The 26,607-nt window shown below is 37.7% G+C and overlaps 1 protein-coding gene across 13 annotated transcripts in view; it reads left to right on the top strand.

Annotated features, from left to right (window-relative positions):
• TACC2 (transforming acidic coiled-coil containing protein 2) overlaps positions 1 to 26,607 on the top strand; it is a 295,485-nt gene that overhangs the window by 49,985 nt on the left and 218,893 nt on the right. For all 13 annotated transcript variants that reach the window (XM_074233463.1, XM_074233458.1, XM_074233462.1 and 10 more), the window contains one exon: positions 5,408 to 5,589. In XM_074233463.1, coding sequence (XP_074089564.1) covers positions 5,408 to 5,589 — 182 coding nt within the window. The remainder of the gene's footprint in view (positions 1 to 5,407; positions 5,590 to 26,607) is intronic.

The following is a 26,607-nucleotide window of genomic DNA, read 5'->3' as shown; positions in this document are numbered from 1 at the left end:
TTTTTCTCATGTCCCTGACGCCTCAGTTAACACACACTCTTTGCTCACCATTGCCATTCCACCTTCCATTGCCACATCGTCTCCTTTTAGGCTTATTTGAAGTTTTCAAGGCATTTATCTATCAAGTTGCCAACATATTAAAGGCCATTCTCCGTCCTTTCTCAAAGAATTCAGTACATAGCTTACAGATTTGCTGTCTACCCCAACACCTTGTCTTATACACTAGTAGACTCCAATATATGAGCTAATGTTTTCTCAGATAACCAGTTCATCAATCTATTCAATTCCCATGAAGTACATCTTACTCATCCCTTAACCGTATCCATATTCTTAATATCATTATCACCACAATGTCTGTTAATCAAAACTTCTTGTATCCTTTCACAATTCCTAACTTTGTCCCACTCTTCCCAAATCTGATCGTCTTTGAAAATTTATTGTTCTTTGTACTTCACAGATATAATATGAACATTTTTATATATAAAGAGCATAATTATCTACTAATAAAATTATTTTCTCATTACTTGTTCATTTGTTTTTGTCATATTTGATTCTTTGTGACCCTATTTGGGGTTTTTTTTTGACAAAGATACTGAAGTGGGCTTTCCATTTCCTTCTTCAGTTCATTTTAAAGATGAGGGACCTGAGGCAAACAGGGTTAAGGGATTTGCCCGGGGTTAGACAAGTAGTAAATTTCTGAGGCTGAATTTGAACTTAAGAACAATCTTCCTAACTCCAGGCCTGGTGCTCTCTCCACTACTCTACCTAACTACTCATCTCATCACTTAGTCTCTGTTAATTCTATGTGTCTTCCCACCTTTCTTTCTTCCTAGTCCCATTCAAATGATGTTTTTTTGGCTTTGGCCCAAGAAATTATAAGACTATATTTGCATTAAGGTGTGACAGGAAAAAAAACTGAAGTTTTGGGATTCTGGTGTGTGAATATTAGACCAATTAAGTTCTACTGTCAGAATCTATTATGTTCCAAGTTATTCTATTTCACTTATGGACAACTAATCATTGGGAAGTATTCTCTTTCCTCTTTCATTTTCACTTATTGATCCTGGTTTTACCCTCTGGGATGAAGAAAAAATGAATCCAATCCTTGAAACACATGCCATCTCTTTATATACTTGAAGGCAATTGTGGCATCCTTCCAAGTCCTTTTCTCTAAACTACACATTCCAGTTCCTTCAACTGATCCTTATATGGTATAGTTTCCAGTCCTCTCACCAACCTGAGCACCACTAGACATGTTCAAAATCATCATTGACCTTTAAAAAATATGATGGTTAGAACTGAATACACTATTCTAGATGCAGTTTAGCTGAGGCAGAGTTCAGAGCAACTCCAACTTTCCTTGTTTTGGATATATTCCACTTCACAGATTTTAACAGGTCTGTAATTTCAGAGATTACAATATAAGAATTCTTTTCATTTCTGCACATCCTAGCCTCTCCGTGCCTTAGCAAACAGTTTCATGATCCTCTGAGGATAAATAAATTCATTGTCTGACAGCTGTCCTCTTAGCACTTACCTAACCTTGTTTTCAGATGATGGACACATGGCCAAACCCATCCACACCCATACCCAAAGCCTTTCTGTTCCTTACTTGTGCTTCAATAGCATGGCTTTTGAAATTCCAGTCACCTTCATACTTAAATGTCCATTAGCTTTTGGGGCTGTCATATCTTCTCGTTAACTCATGTTGAGTTTGCAGCCCACCAAAGAGTTCCTGCCCTTCCCTCATGAATGTTCATTCTCTGTCTCACTTTTGGAAGAGCATTTAGAGCTAAGGGAATTATCTTTTCATCACCTAGCTTCTGTCAGTTCTTTGTATCTTCTTCCCACATTCCTCTCTTTCTGGCCCTATGCAAATGATCTTTTTAACCCAAACATATATAAAACTATATTTGCAGTTGAAAAACAATATAATGTGATGGAAGAAAGCAAAAGATCATGTAATTCAGAAGACCTTAGGTTTGACTGTGTGACCTGGGAAGTCATTTAATCTCTTGTTTCTTTATTTGTAAAAATGTATGTGGGGAGGGAGAAGGTACAGTTAGGTGTCCCAGTGAATAGAGGGCTGGGTCTGGAGTCAGAAAGACTCATCTTCCCATATTCAAATCTGGTCTCAGACAATTACTAGCTGTGTGACTCTGGGCAAGTTATTTAACCCCATTTGCCTCAGTTCTTCATCAGTAAAATGGTCTGGAGGAGGAAATGGCAAACCACTCTTGTATTTTTGTCAAGAAAACCCTAAATGGGGTCACAAAGAGTCAGACACAACTAAAACAACACTTCTACAACAAAAATTGATGGGAATGTACTAGATGATTTCCAAGGTCTATTCTATATATCAAGTTCCAATTAGCTACTTACATGCCTAAAAAGCCATATTTTTGTTTGCTCAACTGCCTAATATTTGAAGCAGGTGTTTTTCTTTATTCCCAATGTAGATAACTTGTTTGTTTTGTATTCCACTGTTAAATGTGTTATTTCTAAAATCGGTTTCTTCTTGCAGATTATTTTTAATCTGGGATCTTTGACATTGTCTTTTTTAATACTGATAAATATATTCACATATAATCATATATGTTTCATTGGTAATCCTAGCCCATGTAATTTGTTTTAATGAATTTAAAATCATTATTCTAAATAAATTTCACTAGATTCCAAAGGAGTATATATCACAAAAGCCATTAGGAATCCCTGATCTAGGGCCTGTAAAGAAGGAACCACTGGGTCAAGCACTGGAAAAAAATTGATTAGTTTTCCTCTTCTAATGTTTCTGTGGAACTTCCAAATTGACTTGATGATATAAAATATGAATATTTCTTTTATAACTGAAGCATATCACTGGACTGGACAACATCTGGAAAATGACAACCATGATGCCATTTGAAAGAACTGGGATGTATGACTAAGAGAAGACTTAGGGCTTTAAGTGAAGGATTATCTCTTGGAAGACAGATTAGATTTATTATGCTTGTCCCCAGAGAGAATTGGGAACAGTGAGTGAAAGTAGAAGAGCTAAACATAGGGTGGATATAAAGAGAACCTTTCTAACAAATTAGAACTTTGCAACCTCTTGGGAGGTAATGGCCTTCCCCCCATTGGAGGTCTTGAAGCAAAATCTGGGTAACTACTTGGCAGGTATATGTTGTTGAAAGGATTAATTTCTCAGTTATGATTTGGATTAGATGGTCTACGGGGTCCTTTTCAATTCTGAGATTCTGTAATTCTGTCAAATTCGGCTTTGATTTAGTTTCCAAAATTAAAAAAAGAGAGGTCAGTTCTCTATTTCATCGTACTGTCTCAGTTCCATTAGTATTGCCTAATGCTTTTTATGCTTATTTTCCTGTCACAGATTTTTTTTTACTCTACTCTCTGTTTGCTCTTATTTATTATGAGTTCAGTTCCCTTTATGCCAAGATCCAAGATGTGGGTATGTAGGATTATGTCAGAATTCCCCGCTGCCTGCAAAACTAATCTAATTGGCTGTCTTGTAGTTATTGTAACCTTAGCATGTCTTAAATGCAGCTTGTTTTCCTTTCCTCCTAAATACACCATCCTCCAATTTACTCAATTTTGTAACCCCAGTCTCATTGATTCTGTTGCCTTCCCCAGACTACCCCATATTTCATCAGTTGGGATACTTAGGCAGATACTGAGTTCTCCTTCTTTGAAGGTTGTTAAGCAGAGATTGTATAACTATTTATCAGAGAAATTGCAATAGTAATTCTTTTGTGTGTGTGTGTGTGTGTGTGTGTGTGTGTGAGATGGACTCCTTTGACAATCTAGTGAAGTCTATGGACCCCCCCTCCAAATAATGCTTTAAAATAATTGAAAGAAATGTTAAATTTCAACTAGAGATTAGTGAAAAATAAAGATGTATTTTTCCCCATCCGAACTCAAAGACCCCCCTGAAGTCTGTCCAAGAATCTCCAAAGAGGAGTTAAGAATACCTACTTCAGATTGTGGGTTGGACCAATTGGATGCTACGGTCCCTTCCAAACCTCAAGTTCTGCTATTCTGTGAAGATGTTAATTGTTCTTTTTTAGGACAGTTTGGAAGAATGTTTAAACTGACTCCAGAAAGAGTGAACTGTCTTATTGTTAGCATTTGGATGGGCCAGATTGAGGTTGGCAGGGTTCAAAGACTATACAAATTTGCTTGAACTCCCCCCACCCAAGCCCCTTTCCTCATATTGGTTCTTAAGGGTTTCATGGGGCAGGACCTTGGGATGAGGCTAAATCTACAGAAAGAATTAATAGGCTTTCCTTAAGGAATCTTTCCTTGAGGTGCCCATCAGGGCAGGGAACCATATCAATTAAGCCTTAAGCCAAGAGTTTTTTACTTTGTATCATGTACCCCTTTGGAAGATGGTAAAATCTATGGACTCTTTTTCAGAATAATGTTTTAAAATGTATAATATAAAGTGTGTAGAATTACAAATGAAACCAATTATATTGAAGTACAGTTAGAAAAGTTTTTTAAAATGTTCACAGAACCTGATTAAGGATCTCTGCAACTTGAGCAGCAGTAGAAAAATCTGTATAGAATTTAGTTTCCAACTAATCAGGGAGAGACCCAGCCACTGGAAATAAGGTCCAAAGAGGGGGTCAAGATCAGCAGAATCTTAAGGTGAATATTTCTTTTCCTACTGGATCTGATTGTACAGATCTAGTTGGGTAACCATTAACAAGATCCAGCAAAATCAGCTACAATTGGGGGGCGTAGACAGGGAGCAGGGGACTTGGTTGACAGGGACTAGAACCAGGATATCAGAGAGAGAATACTGCTGAATAAAGTTGGAGAACTCTCATCCTAGAAAACCAACCAGTCAATATTTATTAAGCTCCTGCTATCTCTCAGATAGTGTAGAAACTCATTTCATTTTGCCTTGTTCCATACTCTCTACTATACATTGGAACAACTAGGTGGCACAGTGAATAAAGCTCAAGCCTTGAAGACAAGAGGGTCTGAATTCAAATTAGGCTATAGATACCTTATTACCTTGCTTGCTTCACTTATTCCTGCTTGCCTTTCCTCATCTGTAAAATGAACTGAAGAAGGAAATGGGAAACCACTCCAGGAACTTTGCCAAGAAAACCCCAAATGGCATCAAAAAGAGTTCGATACAATTGAAATTATCCAGCAATGACAACATGTGGGGAGTCCTAGACCAATAGAGGTAGATTGTAGCTAGGAGTTCAAAGACCTTTAGTTTATTCTTGGCTCCTATTGGGGTAGGGGAGCAAGAAGAGGAAAAACTAGGATTCCCATTCTAAAATCTTTGTTCTGTGACAGCAATGAGACCAGTGGTCTGCTGGTGTCCTCTCACTTATTTATGCACTATTTAACTCCCTTTTGTTGCTTTCTCCATCCCTTTACTCTGTTTCAGGGGGTGTCACCGACTCCTGCACCAGAAGCAGCACAGCCTGCTGGAAATAGTTATGATATAAAACAGAAACAGGGAAAGAAAACCGAAAACACTGGTAGCAGCAGTAACTCCCCTGGTGTCTGGCCAACTACGGCTGGGTCCCATTCAGGAACTGCACCGACGTCACTGAGTAACACGACCAGGTAGGAATTCATTTTTAAGAAAACTGTAGTCACGACATGCATGGATTGGTATCTGACAACCTGAATACTTGTTGCTTAGACAATCCAAACTAACAGCTAAATTAAGACAACCCCAAATTGTATTAAAGATATGAAAACCTTACTGCCTTTCATCTCTCTCTTTAGAATCAATTTGTGCCAGAACATTCAAATTATTGTGTATATATTGTGTTAGACCCCAAAGATACATAGACAAAAGGAAAAAATAGTTCAGACCCTCAAAGAGAATGCAGTCTACTAGACCAGCTGTAGTAAATGTTCTATCTAAAGGCTTTCATTTCCTCAAAGTCCGCTTTCGGATAGACGCCTAAGTGCAGCTATTGAAATGTAAGATTCAGAAAGTGAAAAGATTTTTCTGAAATGTCCACTTATTAGCTCTTTTGATTGAAGATATGATAATTGCAGTAGACAGTTTACCATTTGGGTCGTAAACTGAGGCAAAGAACAAATGTTCCAGATGGATTGATGGGTATAGCCCAGAAATGAACTAAAATCTAAATTGTTTGATTTGTGTAGTCAATTCTCGGCTAGGTTCGAACATACCAAGAACATCCCCGATGACTCTTTTCCCAAGAGGCCAGCCACATGAGGATTTGCTTGACTTGAAGAGCCTAGTTGTTTCTTTTTCTTTGACACTATTGAATACAGGTGATTTTCCATCCTTTGGTCTAAAAGCTCACTGTGCCATAGCCATTCCCAAAAGATTCTAGCTGTAGTAATTCTGCAAAGAGGTTCCAATTTGGGGTTTTGGCTGCTTAAAATAAATACAATTGACTACAGGTGTTTGGAAATCTCATTTTCTCCCCCCTTCTTCTTCCCCCTTATTTTCTGCAAGTGGCCAACATGACTCATTATGTGATTTAGCTGTGTGGTTTCAGGAGGAGGGACTGGTTACTCTCGTGGTATGAGTGGAAGATTTTTGCAGAGAAATGGAAGCAACTGGGATTCTGAGTATTGCTATCCCAGAGAGGAAACTAGTCCTCACTTTTCATCTTTTTATTCTACTTGGGATTTTTCTTTCCCCTTTTTCCTTTTTAAAATCTTGCTCCACTTTAGAATGCTTTTTAGCACTAGTAACTGCATCATAGTTTTTCATTCCTGTTTTCAACCAGACAACTTAATTAGCTCAGTATGGCCATGAAATTAATTAATGACCATTTTTTCCTGAAATTTATGTATAGCAGAAACCACCCTTGGCAAAGACCCAAAGTTTCATTCTCCATCTCCTTGTAGTCGAGAGAGTCCTTCAGCCTTTAACAAATCTGAGTTTTGGTTCTACCTCATCTGTGGAAGGGCAGTAAGAACTAGGTCCTTTACTTCTCATGACCCCAGCCTCCACCACACTCTTTTTCTTTGAAAGTTTACCTCTTTTTGAACTGGAAAAGCAATAGGAAAGAAATCCCTTCCCATACGTGCCCAAAGAAGGAGTTTCCTATTGCCAATAATAAAGCTTTATCATCAATAAGAGAGGCAAGCTATTGAACACCTGTTTTGTGTCAGTCCACCCAGATTACAAGAACACAAAGGGGCAGAAGCCTAATGTTAAACTCGTGAAAAACTAACAATCTGATTAGGAAAATTAGGAAGCATCAGACAATGACAAGGAGTGATGAGAATGGGCTGGTGAGCTTGTCTATTGGTGTATTTGGCAGAATGAACATAGACTGCCCATGGATAATGCAGAATTAAGCAGGAGGGGGAGAAGAGGTTGAATTGTCTTGGGGGATCTGCAAAGTTCTTTGAATGCCCCTCAAACTTCTCCCTGAAGTGAAGACTCATCTTTTAAATCTTGATATTCTCCTAATATTGTTGTTTGGCAATAAGTCATGGAATACTATTATCTGTGAAGAACAGAAAATGAGAATGCTTCAAAAAACAAGTCAGTTAATAAACATTTATTAAGGGCTTACTATTACCAGGCATGAGGGATAGTATTTTATTTGATCCTCACAACAATCCTTCCAGGTAGGTGCTGTTATGATCCTCATGTAACAGATGAGGAAATTGAGGCAAGTAGAGGTTAAGGGACTGGTCTGGGATAACTGGTCATCTGGTAGGATTTGAATTCGTGTCTTTTTGACTTCAGACTTGAGACTTTATCCTCTGTATCATCTATTTACCTCCAAAGCAGAAGTCAACATATAAATAACTAGATTCATAGAGTGTGCTCTCTCTCTCTCCCTCTCTCCCTCTCTCCCTCTCTCCCTTCTTTTCTCTATCTACATATATGTGTGTGTATACACACACAAATATGTGTATCTATCTCTCATCATCTATATCTATATTAATATCTTTATCTAGCTATATAGATATCTCTCTATAAATATATATATATATGTATAAATATTCAGAGAGAGAGAGAGAGAGAGAATATGAAAAGTAAGCCTAGAGGGAAAGACCCTAGGAACTGGAGAGATGAGGAAGGGAGTCCTGTAGAAGATGGGCTTTAAGTTGGATCTTTAAGGATGTGAGGTAAGCTAAGAGGTAAAAGTGAGGAGTGGAGCATCCCAGGCATGCGAGGCAAACCATGCAAAGGATCAGAGATGACAAGTCCTGAGGGAGAATAGCAAGTAGATCAGCTGGATGATAGAATTTGTAGAAGGAAGTAAAGTGTAAAAAAGACTGGAAAGGGAAGGAGGGATCATATTGCAAAGAACTTTATTTTAAAATTAGGTTTGTTTTTTGTTTTTTTTGCAAGGCAATGGGGTTAAGTGGCTTGTCCAAGGCCATACAGCTAGGTAATTATTAAGTGTCTGAAGCTGGATTTGAACTCAGATACTCCTGACTCCAGGGCCAGCACTCTTTCCACTGTGCCACTTAGCCACCCCACAAAGAACTTTAAATGTCAAATAGATAACTTTATATTTCATTCAGGAGATAATAGAGAACCAAAGTCACTTATTCAATTGTAAAGTGACATAGTCAGACCAGCATTTTTAGGAAAATCACTTTGGCACCTGAGAGGAGGATTGATTGAATTGGGGAAAGACTCAATTTATTATTGTTGAATTGTTTCAGTTGTGTCTGATTTCATTTGGGGTTTTCTTGGCGAAGATATTGAGTAGTTTCCAATTTCTTTCTCCAACACATTTTACAGGCAAGGAAACTGAGGCAAACAGGGATAATTAATTTTCCCAGGGACACATTGTTAATAACTATCTGAGACTGTATTTGAACACAAGTCTTCCTGACTCTAGGTTCAGCATTCTTTCCAATCCAAATTAGTTGGTTCTTGGTATTTCAGCAGTCTAGGTGAAAAGTGCTGAAGGATTGAACTTGAGTAGTCGCTATATGGGTAGAGAGAAGGCCGCATATACAGGAGATATTGTGAAGAGCTGTGTAGGGGATATAGGGATCCATGGAAAGGTTATATTCATTGGAAATATATGAAAATAAAAGAAGAAAATACTTTCTTTGCTTACATAGAGAGGAAGGCTATCTGACTGATGGATACTCACATGCTTCATGATTATCCAACACAAGGAAAGTTCTCAGCATATTGGACCTCCATGATGAACTAGTCAGAAGACACGGAGTGGGGTAACAGAAGATAAACAGATATGAGGGGCTGACCTATATATCACTGGAGTGACCAGTGATCAGGGATATTGCTGAACTTTTTGAGTGATTTGAATAAACAAAGGCTGAAAAGGACACAACTTATTCAAGAACCATTTGGATAAACCAGTGTAGCTTGGATGGGAGATTTAAGTAGGAGAATGCTTAGAGATGTCTGGATGAATGAATAAGGACCAAACTATAAGCTGGGTAGCCTAGTGCAAAAATTGCTAAGCTTAGAATCTGGAAACCTTCAAATGTCAGGAGTTCAAATCCTGCTTCAGACATGTGTTAGCTGGGTCATTTAACTTCTCTCAGGTTCAGTTTCCCCATCTGTGACAAGGAGATCATAATAGCATCTACCTCACTGGGTTATTTTGAAGTTCAAATGAGATAACATTTTAAATGATCTGCAAAACTTAAAATGATAAATAATAATTACTATAATTATTGTGAGTAATAATAATAATAAACTCTAGAGGATTTTGAATGCTAGGCTAAGATATTTAGACTTTATCCCATATTCAGCAGGGGAAGCAGCCTTGCATGCTAAACTTAAATATGTAATAGACCATTATTAAAATTAAGAGAATGTATTGATTGAGGTGACAGAGACCAGTTCAGCAATTTAGACATAACTATGATGTTGGTCTGGATAAAGTCAGGAGAAATTCGATTCCTAAACATAGTATTAAAAACTGATATTTATATGTCATTTTAAGGTTTGCAAAGCACTTTACTTTGGCCAAGTAAGTAATTTCATTTGAACTTTATCACACTAAGGTAGTCTGTCATCACCATTTTACAGATGGGTTCAAATCTTGGCTTGGCTGCCTACTGCCTGGGTGACCTTGAAAGTTCACTTTAATCACCAAAGACTATTACCTTCAATTTTTTTCAAAAAGTTGTCTTATGTACTATATATTTTTTCTATCTCTAATATTTTATTTCTTCCTCAAGGATATGTTTTTTCTCTCAACATTCAATTTTGATCAATGCATAGCATGGAAACAATATAAAGAATATCAGATTGCCTTCTGTGGGGGCAGGGGAGAGAAAGTGTAAAATTCAAAACTTTACCAAAAAAATGATAGGTAGAAACTACTATTGTATATAATTGGAAAACAAATAAAATATTTATATAATTAAAAATATTTTTCCCAATTAAAAAAAGTTCACCTTATCTCTCTAGGCTTCACTCAATTATAAAGTGAAGGTCTTAGACTAGATGGGTTCTGGAACCCCTTACAGTTCTGGAACCCTGACTCTATAATCTTGTTCATGGCAAGTCCTACTTAGGGATCTATTAAGTCTAATAGCAAAATTAAAGTTTGGATCACTGAATTATTACCTTAGTGACCCTAAAAGAATTAAGTTAGGAGACAGAGGAAATTAAAATTAAAGGAATTGATTAAAGTTTGCACCATGACTTCTTAAAGAAGAATTTTCATTTATGATTAAAACTCTATTGGTGATTGGTCTGTTTCCTCAACATAAAAAAGACATAAAAATGTAAAATAAGAGCACCTGCCTTTTGAGGCTGTTATGGTAATTAAATTAGATATTTGCAAAGCACTTAACAGTGTCTAGTACATTATGGGTCCTTGATAAATTTTTATCCCATATTGCTTAATGGACCATTAAACCAGGAAGAGCAATGAATTTACAACTAGGTATTACTAACTGTTTGATACTGGCAAGTCATTTAACCTCTCCTGACCTCAGTTTCCCTCTCTGTAAAATAGAGATAAAAATATTTCTACTATACAGGGTGGTTACAAAGGAAAAATAACATTCTATATAAGTATCAGTGACTCTTTTTGAACTTATCGAAGTTGGACTGTTTGCCTCACCCCAGGCAGCTGTCCTGCAATTTATCACCAGGTGACGCCTGGGGGTGGTTGAACTCCAAGTCATTCTGACTCTTGTAAAACAGACTCAAAGCCAAGAGTAAGACAAGTCTTCTATGCATATGAAAGATTATATTATTTATCATCAGGCCTGTAGAAACAGTTCTATTATTTCCTGCTTAAAATATCCTAAATACTAGGATATCAACCATTCCAGTATTAGGTGGTTGTTTCTTCCTTTGTCCTGAAATAGAATCATAATGACTTTTCAGTATGCCAACATATCGGTGTGTTGATAACTTTGGTTATTAACAGATGTTTCTGTGTAGCAGAATCCAGAATCCAGAAAGAGAATTGGTTTCAGTGCCAGGAAACAGACCTTTTGTCACCAAGTAGCTGAGTGACCTTGAGTGAGGGAAAGGGGGGGAGGGTTGTGACTCAGCCTTTCTGATTCTTCATTTCATCTTTTTTTTAAAGTGAATTTTCTAGAATCTCTCTCAGCTTTGGCATTCCAAAGTCTAGATGTCTTTGGTCTTATGGAAGCAGAGAGTATTCCTTATCTTGTTAGCCCTGCTTTCGATTTGTTTATTTGCACTAATAATGACAGACTGTCAGTTTTTAATTGTAATTTCTAGGTTACACTTAGCTCCAAGAAAAATGACAGATGTGCTTATTAAAGTTACACCATGACTTCTTAAAGAAGAATTTTCATATATGATTAAAATTCTATTGGTATTTTGGGGAGGGGCAACTTCAGCTGACTTGAGGAAAAAAATAGGGCTTTACATGAAAAGAGATTATTTCCCAAACCATTTGCAGGATGATTTATATGTAGGTGTGCATAGTAGGTGTTTAATAAATATTCATTTAATTGAAAATGTGTAAATTCAATATGTGTAAATATCATCAGAACTCAGTCTATAAGATGAAATTTCTTAGCTTTAGCAACAACAAAAGAAACAACCCCCTTCCAAAAAAAACCCGATAAACTAATAAACCTAAAAATATGATCTGGGTTGTGAAATAACAAATCTGGTCTGATGGACTCGGAGAAGCTTTTGATAATGTTCAGCATTTCTGCTCATTTCTACCCCTCCCTTGTAAGATCCCTGGCCCACGCCCATACTCTTGACATGCTAGGTTATGTCAGGATAGGATGGGAATGGGAAGGGAGGCAACGTCCACTGTCCTGTGGCTGACTCACTAACTCCCCCAACAGGATGTAGACACTCCCAGAGAGTGTGACTTTTTTTGAATGAGAAGATGCTGCCCTTAAGAGAAAGAGCAGCTGTCTTTTGGTGCTGGTTGAAGAAAAAGAATTTCTTGTAGGACATATGCTGCTTCTATGAGGGATCATATTTAAAAATCAGAGAAACTTAAATTGATTAAATCCTAGAAGTCCTGCATAGCAAATCTACCTAGCAGCGCATTCTCTGAATCCCAGATCCTCTCACAATAGTCTCTTAAGATGGGACTATGATAAAAATACTGTTTTATCCCAACCAATTAAATTCTTCTTGGGGTTTCAGTGTGCAGTAGATCTCCATTTCCCCCTGAGAAGAGCATGCCAGTCCTTTTTTGGAAGACCAAAAGTGATCTTCTAATCTTCTAATGCTAATAATCTAATTAACATTTCACATCTTTTGCATTCTTAGTTCTGAGTAACAATGAACAGCAACAGTTAGCACAATAGCATTTTAAGGTTTGCAAAGTTCTTTACAAATGGGTCCTCACAACAACCCTGTAAGGTACCTACTATACCTTGTTGAATCGTTTCAGTTATGTCCAACTCTTTGTGACTACTTTTTGGGGTATTCTTGGCAAAGATACTGGTTTGCCATTTCCTTCTCTGCCTCATTTTATAGAAGAGGAAAGTGAGGGTTAAGTAACTTGCCCAGGGTCACACAGCTGCCTGAGGCTGAATTTGAACTCAGGTCTTCCTGACTTTAGGCTTGGCACCTATTTGTCCAGGTATTACCCCCATTTTACAGATGAGGAAACTCAGACCAACAGCAGTTAAGAGTAGCTAGTGAGTGTCTCAGGCTGGATTTGAATTCAGTTCTTTCTGATTATTTCCTTTATCACACAGTAAATTTTTTAAAAGTTTAAAAACTTCGCTTTATAGTACAGTTTTTGAAAGATTCCAAAGTCAAAGGACAGAGCCTCAAATAAGGAAAGGTTTTTAATCTTCACTCTCCTATTTACTCTGTTACTTTGGGCAAGTCACTGCACCACTCTGAGTCTATTTTTAAAAATGAGAATAATATTCACACTACTGATCTCATAATGTCATAAGAAAGATCAATTCCACAAGCATTTATTAAATGGCTTCCAGATGAAAGTTGGAAAGGAATATGAAATGCTATCTTTACTTATAAGTCAGAATAGTTAATGTTAATGATATCATTTTCTTTATAAGAAAAATTTCAAATGGGTTTTAAATTAGATACCTGAATAAGTCTCTGTATTATTATTATGCAAAAGGTCAAAAAAAGAGGCTAGATATCACCTGATATCCTATAAATTAAAGGAGAAATAATATTTTCCCCAAACTCAACTTCAGGAAATTACCTCCCAAGGTGTGGTGAAGATTCCTAGACTTCTCTCTCCTCCAACTTCTACCCAATCAGTTGCCAAGTCTTGCTGATTTTACCTCTGCAACTTCTTTAGCACCTCAGAGAATTGCTTATTAATAACCAACGATTTGGGGAGATCCAAAGTCATCTCCTTTTCTAAAGTCTTCATTTTGAAACTCAGCCTCTGAAGAACTGGACTGACAATAGTAGACAGAATTAACATTCTTTTCAATCCAGATATTGCTACCCCACCCAATCTAGATATTGCTATCCCACCCCAACTTTATAAGGAATTTAATCTAAGATGAAACTCCAGCCCATTATCTTCTGCTCAGGCTTGGGTAGGGGATAGATTCTTTCTCTAGATTTCCCTGGGGAAAATACATCCCCTAGTCCCTCATTAGAATAGGTCCACCTCTCATTATAATATTCATTCTTTCTCATTAGTTGTTAACCTGTCAGAGTTGATTGCCATTCCCAGCAATACCACTCTTCTAAGGACATATAAACTAGGAGTCTATTGCCATGATTGCTCTTTGGCATTCTAGGGTATCACTGTCCCTTTTATTAATAAAATGCTAGCATTGTTATTAGAATCATAAATTTCCTAGAAATTATCTCTTTGATTTTTTTAAAATGACATGCACTAGCCCCTTTGTTTTCACTCTCAAGGTCTACTGTTTTTGTTGTTCAGTCATATCTTACGCTTTATGACCCCAATTGGGATTTTCTTGGCAGAGATATGGGACTGGTTTGCCATTTACTTTTCCAGTTCATTTTATAGATGAGGAAACTGAGGGAAATACAGTTAAGTGACTTGCCTAGGGTCACACAACTAGTAAATGTCTGAGGCTGCATTTGAACTCCGATTTTCTTGACATTGAGCTCGATGCTCTATCCACTGTCGCCCACTATCTATCCACTAACTCACCCTCCTGCCTCTCCAGAGACAGGTAATTCTAATTTTATTATCATCTTCATTCTATAGATGGAGATTGAAGTTCAGTGGAGTCAAGTAATTTGTCCACAGGTCACAACTGATAGAGAAGGAACTTAAACCTAGATTTTCTGAACTTTCTTTCCACTAAAATCACATTTTCTCTCTGCCCAAAGAAGAATGGAATGAAGTCATACTTATCTTTGGAAAAAATTTCAAAATAAATCAAAATTGGGTTACCTATCCTTTCCATCTTCCGATTCTTACCACATATCCTTCTTGTTTCTCTTAATCATGAGAAAAGATTTAAAACATTCACACTAAAGTGAAAATGACAGATAACAGTTTAACTTTCCTGGGAATATGACCATCTAAGCAGTGTTAAAAGGAATGAGGCTGCCTTCTATTGGAATTTCAGACATCAGCCAGCAGGTGGGGAAGGCATTTGGCAAACCTCCAGACCTTCCTGTGGTTTCTGAGATCACATCCATTCTAAGGGTTGAAGTCAGCCCTGTTCAGAGAAGCCAGAGACATTTGGCAAACTAACTTTCTAAAGCATTTTCTAGGATTAGGAATCAATATTTTAAACTGTCTTATGCAGGTTATATTGTAAATATGATCCCAGAAGTTCCTTACAGTCAAACATTTGGTTCTTGATTCGTATATACTTTTTTAAACATACAGAAAAAATTGAAGACATGTAAGAGATCCCAGTGATAAAACATTCTCAGACTAATACAATAATACTTCCAATCCATGGCAGGAATGAAATGTCATTTTGATAGCTTTTATTTTCAGACAGTTCATGTACAGTTCCTTTAGAGGCCTTTAATTGTAATCCTAAATCTTTGGTGTTTTTTTTTTTTACTTTTTTTCATGTCTCTGCTAGGATAGTGAAAGTGGGATCTGAGTGACTGATTTAAGAATAGATTCCAATTCAATCCACAACCAGAGATCTTTTAGCTAATCTGGACAATAGTGAACAATGTAAGTTCCTAGTTCCCTATTCTGAACAGGTATTGAGAGGGTCAATTGGATGAAAAAATAACAATCTTGGACATGGTGAATAGTGGACACATGCAGCATATTTAATCCACAGTTTGCACTTTTCCTTATTGGTTCCCAGGATAATTTAGAAACTGAGCTTTTCCTGGATACAGAGAGCTTGCAAACTTTTAAAATTTCCATCCCAAACATACAATCAAGATCTCAATTCCACATATTTAAGTAGATAGAGTTTTCAGCCCTATTTTTTTTTCTGATGAGCTCTATGACTTTGGGCAAATAATGTTACCTCTCTGGGTCTCTATTTTTCCCATTTGTAAAAGGAGAGGCTCTTGGAGGAATAGAAAGTAGGCCAGTGGCTGTGCAATGCATTTAAACTTCTCGGTATGCCAGACAACTCCCTAAGACTGTAAATTATAAATGGTAGAGGGAGTCTCCATATCAGAAGTTTTCTACTGTGACCAAATAATATATTTGGACAAAGAAAACAAAACAAAAATAAGGGGATTAGACTAATTTGATATCTAGTCTGTTTTTAACTCAGTGATTTCACCTTAAGGAAATAAGTGAATTCCTGTAGAACCGGACCTCTAAGCCTAGAAATTGGTGAAATTCTATTCGACTTCATGCTGGCACTGGCTTGGATATCAGGGCAGACCCAAGTGGAGAAGGGGAGCCAAGTAGGGCTGCTCTCCTTCCCTGTTTCTGCTGCGAGCGTTACCAGTACAGGTTACTTGAGAGCCCAGGTCCAGCCCCATTGAAGCACCGAGGACACAGCAGTGTTGGGTTGGAGAGCCAGCAGAGGATGTTATCTCATTCAGATCGCCTGCCAGTTTCAGACTTGTTACCGAGCACAGTCCCAAATGAGGACACTGGGGAAGAGCTGCTTAGGAAAGCCAACTTGGAGCAAGGGAAACATTGGCCTGGCCCCCTGGTCCCCTCCCCTCCTTCTCTTGCAGGGTGCAGGCTGGCATGCAGCTGTTCCAAGCCCTTCAACAGCTGAGCCCTCTCTGTTTCAAGACTGGCAGTGGGCTCATTGCTTTACATAACTTCTCTTAACAAAAGTGACTGGACAGGCCGAAGAAACATTCATCTGACTGTTTAAATTCCCACTTGCTTGCTGTCCTTCTCAATTTTATTTTGTTTGTGTGTGTGTGTGTGTGTGTGTGTTTTACACTAACTTGAAACAGAAATGTCCCTTTTGCTAATAAGCCTCTCAGTTAAAAAAAAAAAAGAGAGCTGAGAATCCCCCTTTTAGGTTTTGCTGAGAATTTTTTTTGGCCCTCTCCTGGGAAGGAAATCTGAGGAGGAGCCAGAAGCTTAAAGAGCTTCTCAAGGAAGCTGTTTTGAAAACATTTTGATCTTGAGTCATTGTGGACTTTTATAATCCTTGCTGTCCTTGTTCATCCTTGGTATCTGTTTATTTTCCCTGCAGTTGCTCTTACTTCACCCTTGGTAGTGCTAGAGAAAGGGAGTCAGAGAGGCCCCAGGAGACTCAGGGCCTGGAAGAGTTGGAAGGGATTTTGGTGACAATTTAGTTCAATATTTTTCATTTTATAATTGAAGAAACTGTGGCCCAGAGATAGGAAGAAATTTTCTCAAGACCACAGAGCTGCTCAGTGGTGTTCTGAGGAGTCTGACCTTTAGCCAGCTTGCTCCCAACTAATCCATTTGTTGACATGTTTCCATTTGGATGGGTGAGAAGTACTGCATTAAATATTATGTGAAGTAAAGAATCTGATTCTTATATTATGAGAAGGAGGAGGTGATGAGGACTCAGGTTTATATGAGGCTTTGCAGTTCTGAAGAAAGTTTGTGTTCCGTGAAATATGATCTCATTTGTTCCCCAAACACTCCAACAAGAATGGTGGGACTAGTGGCCTTATTTCCATTTTAAGAACACTAGCCCAGGCTTAGCCAATGCCTCAGAGCTGATGTAGTGACTTCCCCAGAATAATTCTGGGAACTTGAGGGGATGAATGTTATTATCTCCTTTGGATGAGTGAGAGAACTGAGTGATGAAGGAAAAGTGACTTAGGGGGAAAAAAGGTGGAGCCAGAGCTTGACTTCGGGGTCCTCTGATTCCAAATTCAGATATCTTTCTTTTACACCAAAGTGCCTCTAACTTTTACTGCATGTTATGGTATGTGCTCACATTGCATGTTGAGTTATGACTTGGTTCAAATGATTTTTTTTGGTTAACTTACAGAGGAAAACAAAGGGCATCAACTTTTTAACTATTTCCTTAATAATTTCCACCTTGGGGCACAGAATGAATGGTAACCCTCATTCTCACAGCATCCACTGTGTTGTGGAAATAAATAAGAAAACTTCGGGTTACAAGTTGGGATCTTAGGAGTCATCTGCTATACTATATCCCTTTTGTCTTATTGACAAGGGATTTGAATCCCAGAGAAATTATATGATTTGCCCAAGGTCACATAAGCAATAGTAAGTGACAGAACTAGTATTTGATCCCAAATCTCCTAGAATTCAATCTAGCACAATGGTGCTGCATTATGGAATTTATGAGGAGAGATAGTCGGAGATAGTCACTGACCTAAAAGTCTCTTTATGTCCCCAAAGTCCCTAACTTATTTTCAGGGAGCAACATGAGGAGTAAAGACTTAGCAGTTATGGTATATTTGGTAAAAAAAAATGATGACCTTTAATTTGAGTAGGAATGTCAAAAAAATCTCGTTTCCTGACACTAAGTACAAGCTGGTTGTGCTGAGAACAAGCACCAAAGTCAAGAGATTTCAACTTGCCCTCTGCCTCAGTGGAGAGTCTTATATATCTTATTAGACAGCTTTTATGAGTTAGTGTGAGCAAAACAATTCATCACCTTTTTATTACTGCCTGTGGACAGCTCATTGTGAACACTGGTCACCTCTTTGTGTCCAGTGTATGTTTTTCCATTGCATTTTACTTCTCTGCAATTTTGATGATTCTTAGCTGAAACTAGTCCAGTAGAAGGCAGTGTGGTACAGGGTCTTTAAAATCAGAGGATCTGGGTTAAGACCTTTACTACTTTTGTGATCTTAGATAAGTCACTTAAATTCAGAGGAAGAAAGATAGGAAGGAAGTATGGAGGGAGGGAGAAAGAGGAAAGAGGTAGCAATGGACTGAGGAAGGAAGAAAGAAGAGAAGGAAGGAAGGAAAGAAAGAGGGAGGAAATAGAAAAAAGAGGAAGGAAGGCAGGAAAGAAGGAAAGGAGAGAGGAAAAGAGGGAGGAAGAAAAGGTAATGAGGGAGGAAGGAAGGACAGAAAGAGGAAGAAGGGGAGCATGGAGGGAAGAAGGAAGAAAGGAGAGGAGGAAGGAAAGAAAGGGAGGAGGGAAGGAAGAAGGAAAGAAAAGAAGGAAAGGGAGAAAGAAGGGAAGTATGGAGGGAGGAAGAAAAGAAGAGAAAGGGAAGCATGGAAGAAGTAATGAAGAGAAAGCAAGGAAGCATGGAGGAATGAAAGAAGAAAGGAAGGAGGAAGAGAAGGAAGGAGGAAAAGAAAGAGGGAGGAGGGAAGAAAGCAGGAAAGAAAATTGAAGGAAGGACAGGAGAGAGAAAGAGGGAGGAAGAAAGGGAGGAGAGAAGGAAAAGAAAAAAATACTATTATTAGTCAGGCTCTATATCAATTACTTTACAAACATTATATTATTTGATCCTCACAATAATCCTGGGAGATAGGTTTCATTTTATGGATGAAGAAACTGAGGGAACAGGGTAAGTGACTTGCCCAGGGTCACACAGCTAGTAAGTGAGGCTGGACTTGAACTCAGGACCTCCTCTCTCCCCAATGTACTATGGTACCACCTTGGTGCCAGTACAAATCTAAATACTTTTTTATGATGAGAAGCATTTAGACAACTGTAAGAAGTGACCTCGTCCCTTTCTAGGTCTTCTCTTTTCCAAGCTAAATCTCCTCTTTACCTTCAATTGATCCTTTTATAACACAAAACTTCACCATTCTGGTTACCCATGTCTGGGCATTTTACACCCATAGTCAGGAGGTCCTGAGTTCAAGTCAAGTCTCAGACACTTAGTAGCTGTGTGACTCTGGGCAAAACCCTCAAAACCAATTATCCTGTTTGAAATATATTTGAACCAGTGCACAGAGCAGGAGACTCGGTCCTGCACACAACTCCAAGTGATCCTCTTTGAAGCTTGTTAGCATAGTATATTGCCTCTCCTATTATAATGTGAACACCTGGAGGGCAGGGCCTATCTTTTAACTTTCTTTAGAGCCCCAGTGCTTAACATAGTACCTGTGGTATGGTGTGTGCCTAATAAAAGCTTATCAGCCAAATGACTGGCATTAACCTTGGCGGCTGTGACACACTATTGATTCACATTGGTCTTGCAGTCTAAGAACTCAGAATCTTTTCCACTTTAATTTTTGTCAAGCCATATTTTCCCTATTTTTAAATCTCTCTATGTGGATGTATTGCTACAACAAAGGGAACTTTATTGTCAAATGATTTTTGACAGACATGAGTTCATGGAAAAATAACTCTTTAGTTGGCCATCAAAAAGAATTAATAAATAATTTTAGTACAGCAGACTATTAAACATTAACAGTGCATTGGCAAACAAAGTGGATTTAAGGCAAAATGAATCTTAAAACTACTCTCTACTTTATTTATACTTCTTATTTTTTATCTTACGACTCTCAGCCTTTGCCCTTTCTGCCTCACTTTGTTCTGTTAATACCCATATTCTTCCATAAAAAGGAAGTCATTGAATACATTCTTTTTTTTTCCTTCTAGTGCCTGTCACAGTGATGGACACATAAAAGGTGCTCATTTATACTTGAGTTTCAGTAGCTGTCATTAGACTTGGAGAAAACATTATAACTTGAAAAAAATTTTTCATGCCTAGGAGATCCGGTTTTAAAATGAATCCCCATATTCTTTTTTTCTCCCAAGATTTAAGAATTCTTGTAGTTGTTCAACCAAGTCTGACTCTTTGTGACCCAATTTGGGGCTTTTTTTTGGCCAAAATACTGGAATGGTTTGCCATTTCCTTTTCCAGTGCATTTTATAGTTGGGGAAACTGAGGCAAATTAGGTTAAGTGACTTGCCCAGGGTCACTCATCTAGTAAGTATATGAGGCCACATTTGTGCTTCCATCCTCCTGACTCCAGGATCAGGACACTTTCCACTGTGTCCCCTAGCTACCTCATAAGATTTAAAATTTACACCATGCAATTTGATTGTGATACTGAAATAATTTTGTATCTTATGAACTATAGACTGGTGTTTTCTATGGTTTTGGTTTAGAAAAATGCTGCCTTGTTAAGTCTTGGTGAAAGAAAAATCCTTAAAAATTGAACCAAGTGAACCACACTTTGGAAGAGACTAAAATCTAGTCTTTTTTTCTTTTCTTTTTTTGTGGTAGTGGTGGGGGGAAGTTTAGGAATAGTATCACAGAAATCCTATATTAGGGCTGTCTTAGAGGTCATCTAGTTCTATCCTATTGCTCTACAGAGAAAGAAATTAAGAGAAAAGTGGTGTGTAAGAGGTCACCCTCTTGGGTTAAGACTATAGTAGCAGAAAGTCAATTAGGGTGTTTGAGTTCATGGCCCTTTTATTTAGAAGACTTGCTACTCACACATTTAATGGGTAAGCTGAGTCACCATGAGGCTTAACCCCTTGGCTTCCCCTTGGAAGCTTCTATGAAAATGTAATAAAAACTCAGTTGCTTTCAGAAGGAAGGAGTGCATTTTTACTACATACATGAGGCAGGAAGCAGAAAGGACTACACCTCAGGAAGTTTGTCAGAAGCAAGTGGAGATGAACATGAAATCCAGTTGTGATCCTCCTACGCAGGGATTGATGAGACAACAAAAATACATGAAGTCCAGTCACCCTTGCCCCTTTGGCCTTCTACCTGTGCTTCTTCAGGTCTGAAGGAATTAATTCCCCCTACCACCACCACCACCACCACCATTTAGACATATTATTCAGCCTCAATCCTGATCTGGATTATCTTTTGCTTTTTTCTTGCTGGTTTTTAATACTGGGTCTTTAGTTAAACTACTGGTCTACTTTATCAGTTCCTGGAAAAGGGTGCAGGAAGGAGGTAGTCAGGACAGTTGGCTAGGATAAAATTTTACTGTTTGTGAAGCCAGGTGGAACAGTGGATTGGGAATCAGGAATATTCATCTTCATAAATTCAAATCTGACCTCAGGCATTGACCTGTGTGACCTCTGGTCAAGTCATTTCACCCTGTTTGCCTCAGTTTCCCCCTCTGTAAAATGCATTGGAGAAGGAAATGGCAAACCACTCTAGTATCTTTCCCAAGAGAACCCCAAATGGGTTTGCCTGATTGAAAACAAACAAATGAATAAACAAATAGTCTTTACTAGATCCATATCTTTGTTCATTAATTGTATGTGCCTTATTGTTTTCCCTGCCATCTCCAGTGTGTGTTGAATTCTTTTAATGCCCAATTCAAATGTGACCTCCTCCAAGAAGTCTCTTTTTAAAACTCTTCCTGCCTCTAGCTAAGTTGATGATGACTTTCCTACCCAGATGTCCCATCTCTCATATATATTTCTGTGTTTAAATCACTCAAATATATATATATATTTCTACTAAACTGTAAGTTCTGTGAAGACAAGTAATCATATTTTACTTAAATCTGAATCTCCCTCAGCAAGTTAGCACAATGTCCTATAGATCGGGTGCCTAATATATGTTTCTTCTATATTGAATGCTTTGTGGAGAAAAGGAGGGATAGAGTTCACAGCTCTAGACAGATTAGTCAATTCTTTCAGATTCTGAAGACAGCATCTCCTATCATTTAGTTGTTGAGTGCTAACAAATATCCCAACTTTGACCTCTCCACTGTGGTGTAGTAATGCTGCATCTTGATTCCTCATGAGCCTCTGTGAGCTGAAAGTGGATTTTAAAATCTGGCCCTGAGCCCTATAACTCTGCCAAGGTCAGCAGAGTGCCCAGGCATCCTTTGACTGAGCAGTGTTTGGACAAGTGAGAGCCTGTGGATTTTTAATTGAATACATTTTGTCAAGATTTTTGAAGACCTTTCCACAAAAGTTCCTCTCTCTATTAAATATTATGTTCTAACTTTTATCACATGGAATTTTCTTGGCCCTGCCATTTATCCTTCCCTTTGGAATTTATTTTAGGGGAGATAGCTCATACCACGATGTATATGTTAATTAAAGGTATATATATTTGTCCTTTAGCCACAAACATACACCAAACATCCTATTGTAGGCTACATTCTGAACTAGATCCTTAGGAAAATAACAGAAAAGTAGAATATTTATGGGCAACTAGGTGGCTCAGTGGATAAAATGCCAGTCTTGGAGTCAGGAAGACCCGAGTTCAAATTTGGTCTGGGCTAGTCATTTAACCCTGTTCACTTCAGAGTTTCTTCATCTGAAAAATGAGATGGTAATGGCAAACCACTCCAGGATCTTTGTCAAAATATAATTCAAATGGAGTCATGAAGACTCAGACACAGGGGTGGCTAGATGGTACAGTGGATAGAGCACCAGCCCTGGAATCAGGAGTACCTGAGTTCAAATTTGACCTCAAACACTCAATATTTACTTAGCTGTGTGGCCTTGGGCAAGCCACTTAACCCCATTGCCTTGCAAAAACCTAAAAAAAGAGTCAGACACAGCTGAAAAAAACTGAACAGCAAAAGCATATGTATGAGGTCTTCTTGAGATCTGGTAGATCACATACATGAAAGATATTAGGGTATCTCTATGATAAGTCAGAATCATTATAGTTTATGGTTTGACATGAAAGGCATAGAAATGACCTTCTATCCTAAAATATATCTGAAATTTGTAACAGTCATTCTTTAGGCCTTAAAGAAAGGGGCTGAAGAGTGTAATAGAGAGATGATTGAGAGCCAAAAGATGTAGTATAAGTCCCAAATCTCTCCTTGACTGTGTGCCCCTGGACAAGTCTTTTTACCTCTCCTGGTCTTACACTATCTATTAAATGAGGGAGTTGGAATAAATCAAGGTTTATAATTTTTTGTGTCATGGACCTCTTTGACCATCTGGGGAAAGCTATGGATCTTTTCTTAGAATAATATTTTTAAAAAGCATAAAATTAACTATATAGATTGCAAAGAAAACCAATTATATTGAATTAGACTTATCATAACAAAAAAAGAAACGCTCCACCAAGTTTACATACTTCAAGTTAAGACCCCTGGACTACAGGATTTCTGAAGTTCCCTCCCAGTTTTAATATTCTAACTAAAAGCCCTTTTTGGATGGTACCTTTGGGAGAAGTCACACATTATACCATTTATCAGCCATTACCATCCTAGCTCAAACTTGTTTCCATTGGTTTAGATGCAATCATTTAGCAAATTTCTGAGATAAAGATACTTGATAGGCAAGTTTTAATTTGAAGGGTGGGGAAATAGGGAGGAGGGTGCTGGAGAAAGATCTAGAGCATGGTATTCTAGCATGAGGTTCAAACGTTCAGTTAGTCATTCTGTCTTGTCTGATCCTTCATGAGTCCATTTGGGGTTTTCTTGGCAAAGATACTGGTTGCTATTTCCTTCTCTAGGTCATTTTACAGTTGAGGAAACTGAGGCAAACTGAGTTAAGTGATTTAACCAGAGTTACATGTTAGTAGATGTCTGAGGTCAGATTTGAACAAGACTCCAGACCTGAAGTCCTATCAATCTTGTCACCTGATTCAAATGAGATATTCTATGGAAAGTACAATCTAAATCTTATAGTTTGCACTATAGTTGTAAGGTGCTATTATTACTATACACAAGTATGAAAGGCAGCAGTATGAGATGCTGAAGTGACCTGGAATCCAGGAAGACCTGGGTTCAAGTTCTGCCTTAGACATAAATTGGCAGTGTCACCCTATGCCCGTTGCTCATTTCTCAGTGCTCTAGACAACTAAGACCAATAAGTTACAGAGAAGGTGCAAGTATATATTAGTAGATGGAATTTCCTCATCTTGTGTATATTTTGTATTATATAGTATCCACCAAACGCCTCATCTCTAATTAATTTTCTCCTCTATTTCTAGAGGAGAAGGCTTTAGACTACATAATTCTTTAAAATACCCTTTAACTTTATTTAAATGATGCTATGTTGCTAGTTTTACTTCTATATTTCTCAAAAGAATCCAAAAAATGTGAGATATTGTTACTATATCAAGTGCTTATCATGAACTTATATGTGAATTAATTCTAGGAATAATTTTATTTATCTTATTCTAGCCTAGAAGACTTGCTGAGAATGTTCGTGCTTGTTTACTGATGGATGTGTTTGTTGAGAATTTATGGTAGAATTTATGGGGCATTCTGGGAAGATAGTGGAGTAGGTCAGAAATATCACCAGCCCTGTAGGAATGAATCTCATTTTCTCATTGTTTCCAGCCAGGGTAGTTTTGAGTCTCTTTCCCTCACTTTTTGCAATCAAACTGAAAATTGGCTATGTTGCCAGTGGTCTATTTTTGCTACTGGAAGTCCCCGGTTACTCCCAGCTTATTTCCATTTATTATAGTGGTATTCTGATTTCATGCAAGAAGTTTGAAGGATGTGGTCCAGTCCTTGTATCCTCACAGACTTTATTCAGAAAGGGAATCCATTGTAAAGACTGAATGCCTTCCTTTGTGATATCTTCTCAGCCCACAAGAGTGCTCAGTTTTATTCTGTAGATTGTCCTACTAAACATGAACACTGAGTCTAAATCACAGAAGCATAAAAGGACATTTTGTAGAGTGTAATTAATGCACAGACCTAAACAGATTAGTTCTGAAAAAATCCCCCCCCGGCAAATCTGCTCTTAGTGAGTGGCTTTTAATGTAGTTTTGACATAAATAACTATTGAGACAAAAACCAAGGAAATCATCAACATCCAACTCACATGCAAGAAAATGTGGGTTCTTTTTCTTTCAGAGTTGTCCAATTACTGGCATGTTTGTGCCCAGATAATCTCTATGTGTTGCATGAGTTTTCAAGGTTCTGGTTTAAAGCCTTGTTCCTTTTTTATATCATTTTAGCCAATCTTGACTTTAGTCATTTACCTTCCTCAAATGACAGAGGAATGGAAGAGAATAGTACTTAGCTAGGTTAATTGTACATCTAATGGGTCAGATTTGGATATTTATTAGCTAAAACAGACATAAATGGGGATATTCCATTTCTGTATTACACATGGTGCATCTCAAGAACTACTCAGCTGTTCAATCATTAGTGTAATGAATAGGGTATAATTAAATTTTGTAGTTTGTTAAAATGAACATTCATGGGCTGAGATAAATGTGATTTAATGTACAGAAAATTCTTAATACATAGGGGCGGCTAGGTGGCACAATGGATAGAGCACCGGCCTTGGAGTCAGGAGTACCTGGGTTCAAATCCAACCTCAGACATTTAATAATTACCTAGCCGTGTGGCCTTGGGCAAGCCACTTAACCCCATTGCCTTGCAAAATCTAAAAAATGAATAAATAAAATAAAATAAAATAAATAAATGAATAAATAAAAAAGTAACATAGATAGGAAGATTGAATTTCATGGAAACTTTGTTGATTGCTGTAAGCCCTCTTGGGATTGTCTAACCCAGGGTTCTTAACCTTTTTTTGATGTGTCTACAGATGTGCCAATCTGTAGAAGCCTATAGATCTTTTCTCAAAATACTATTTTTAAATGTATAATTTTAAAAAGTAGAATCACAAAAGAAATCAGAACAAAATATATTTTTAAAATTCATTGACCCTTTGAAATCTATCCACATAGGAGTCTATGGACCCCAGGTTAAGAACTCTTGGTCCAATCAATAGCAATTTCTCAAATGACTCAGGTTGCATTTTCTCCATGTGAAAACTAGTTACTTCTTCTGGATTCTTCTTTCCTTGATCATTTCAGATTATAATTATCCCAATTATTCCTCCCCTTCTCTTTCTGCAATTTATTTATTTTTTCAGTTTTACTGCTACATCAAAGAATGCTAAAATGGCTGATGAAGAAGAATGCTTCTCTTCGTTTGGTACTCCCCCCTCCCCGCAAATGTAATGGATAGCAGTGCTTGGTACAAA

Source organism: Macrotis lagotis, chromosome 4 (genome assembly GCF_037893015.1).
Source record: "Macrotis lagotis isolate mMagLag1 chromosome 4, bilby.v1.9.chrom.fasta, whole genome shotgun sequence".
NCBI classification, from domain to species: Eukaryota; Metazoa; Chordata; class Mammalia; order Peramelemorphia; family Peramelidae; genus Macrotis; species Macrotis lagotis.
The sequence above is the reverse complement of the archived record's forward strand: the minus strand, read 5'-3'. Positions and strand labels throughout refer to the sequence as shown.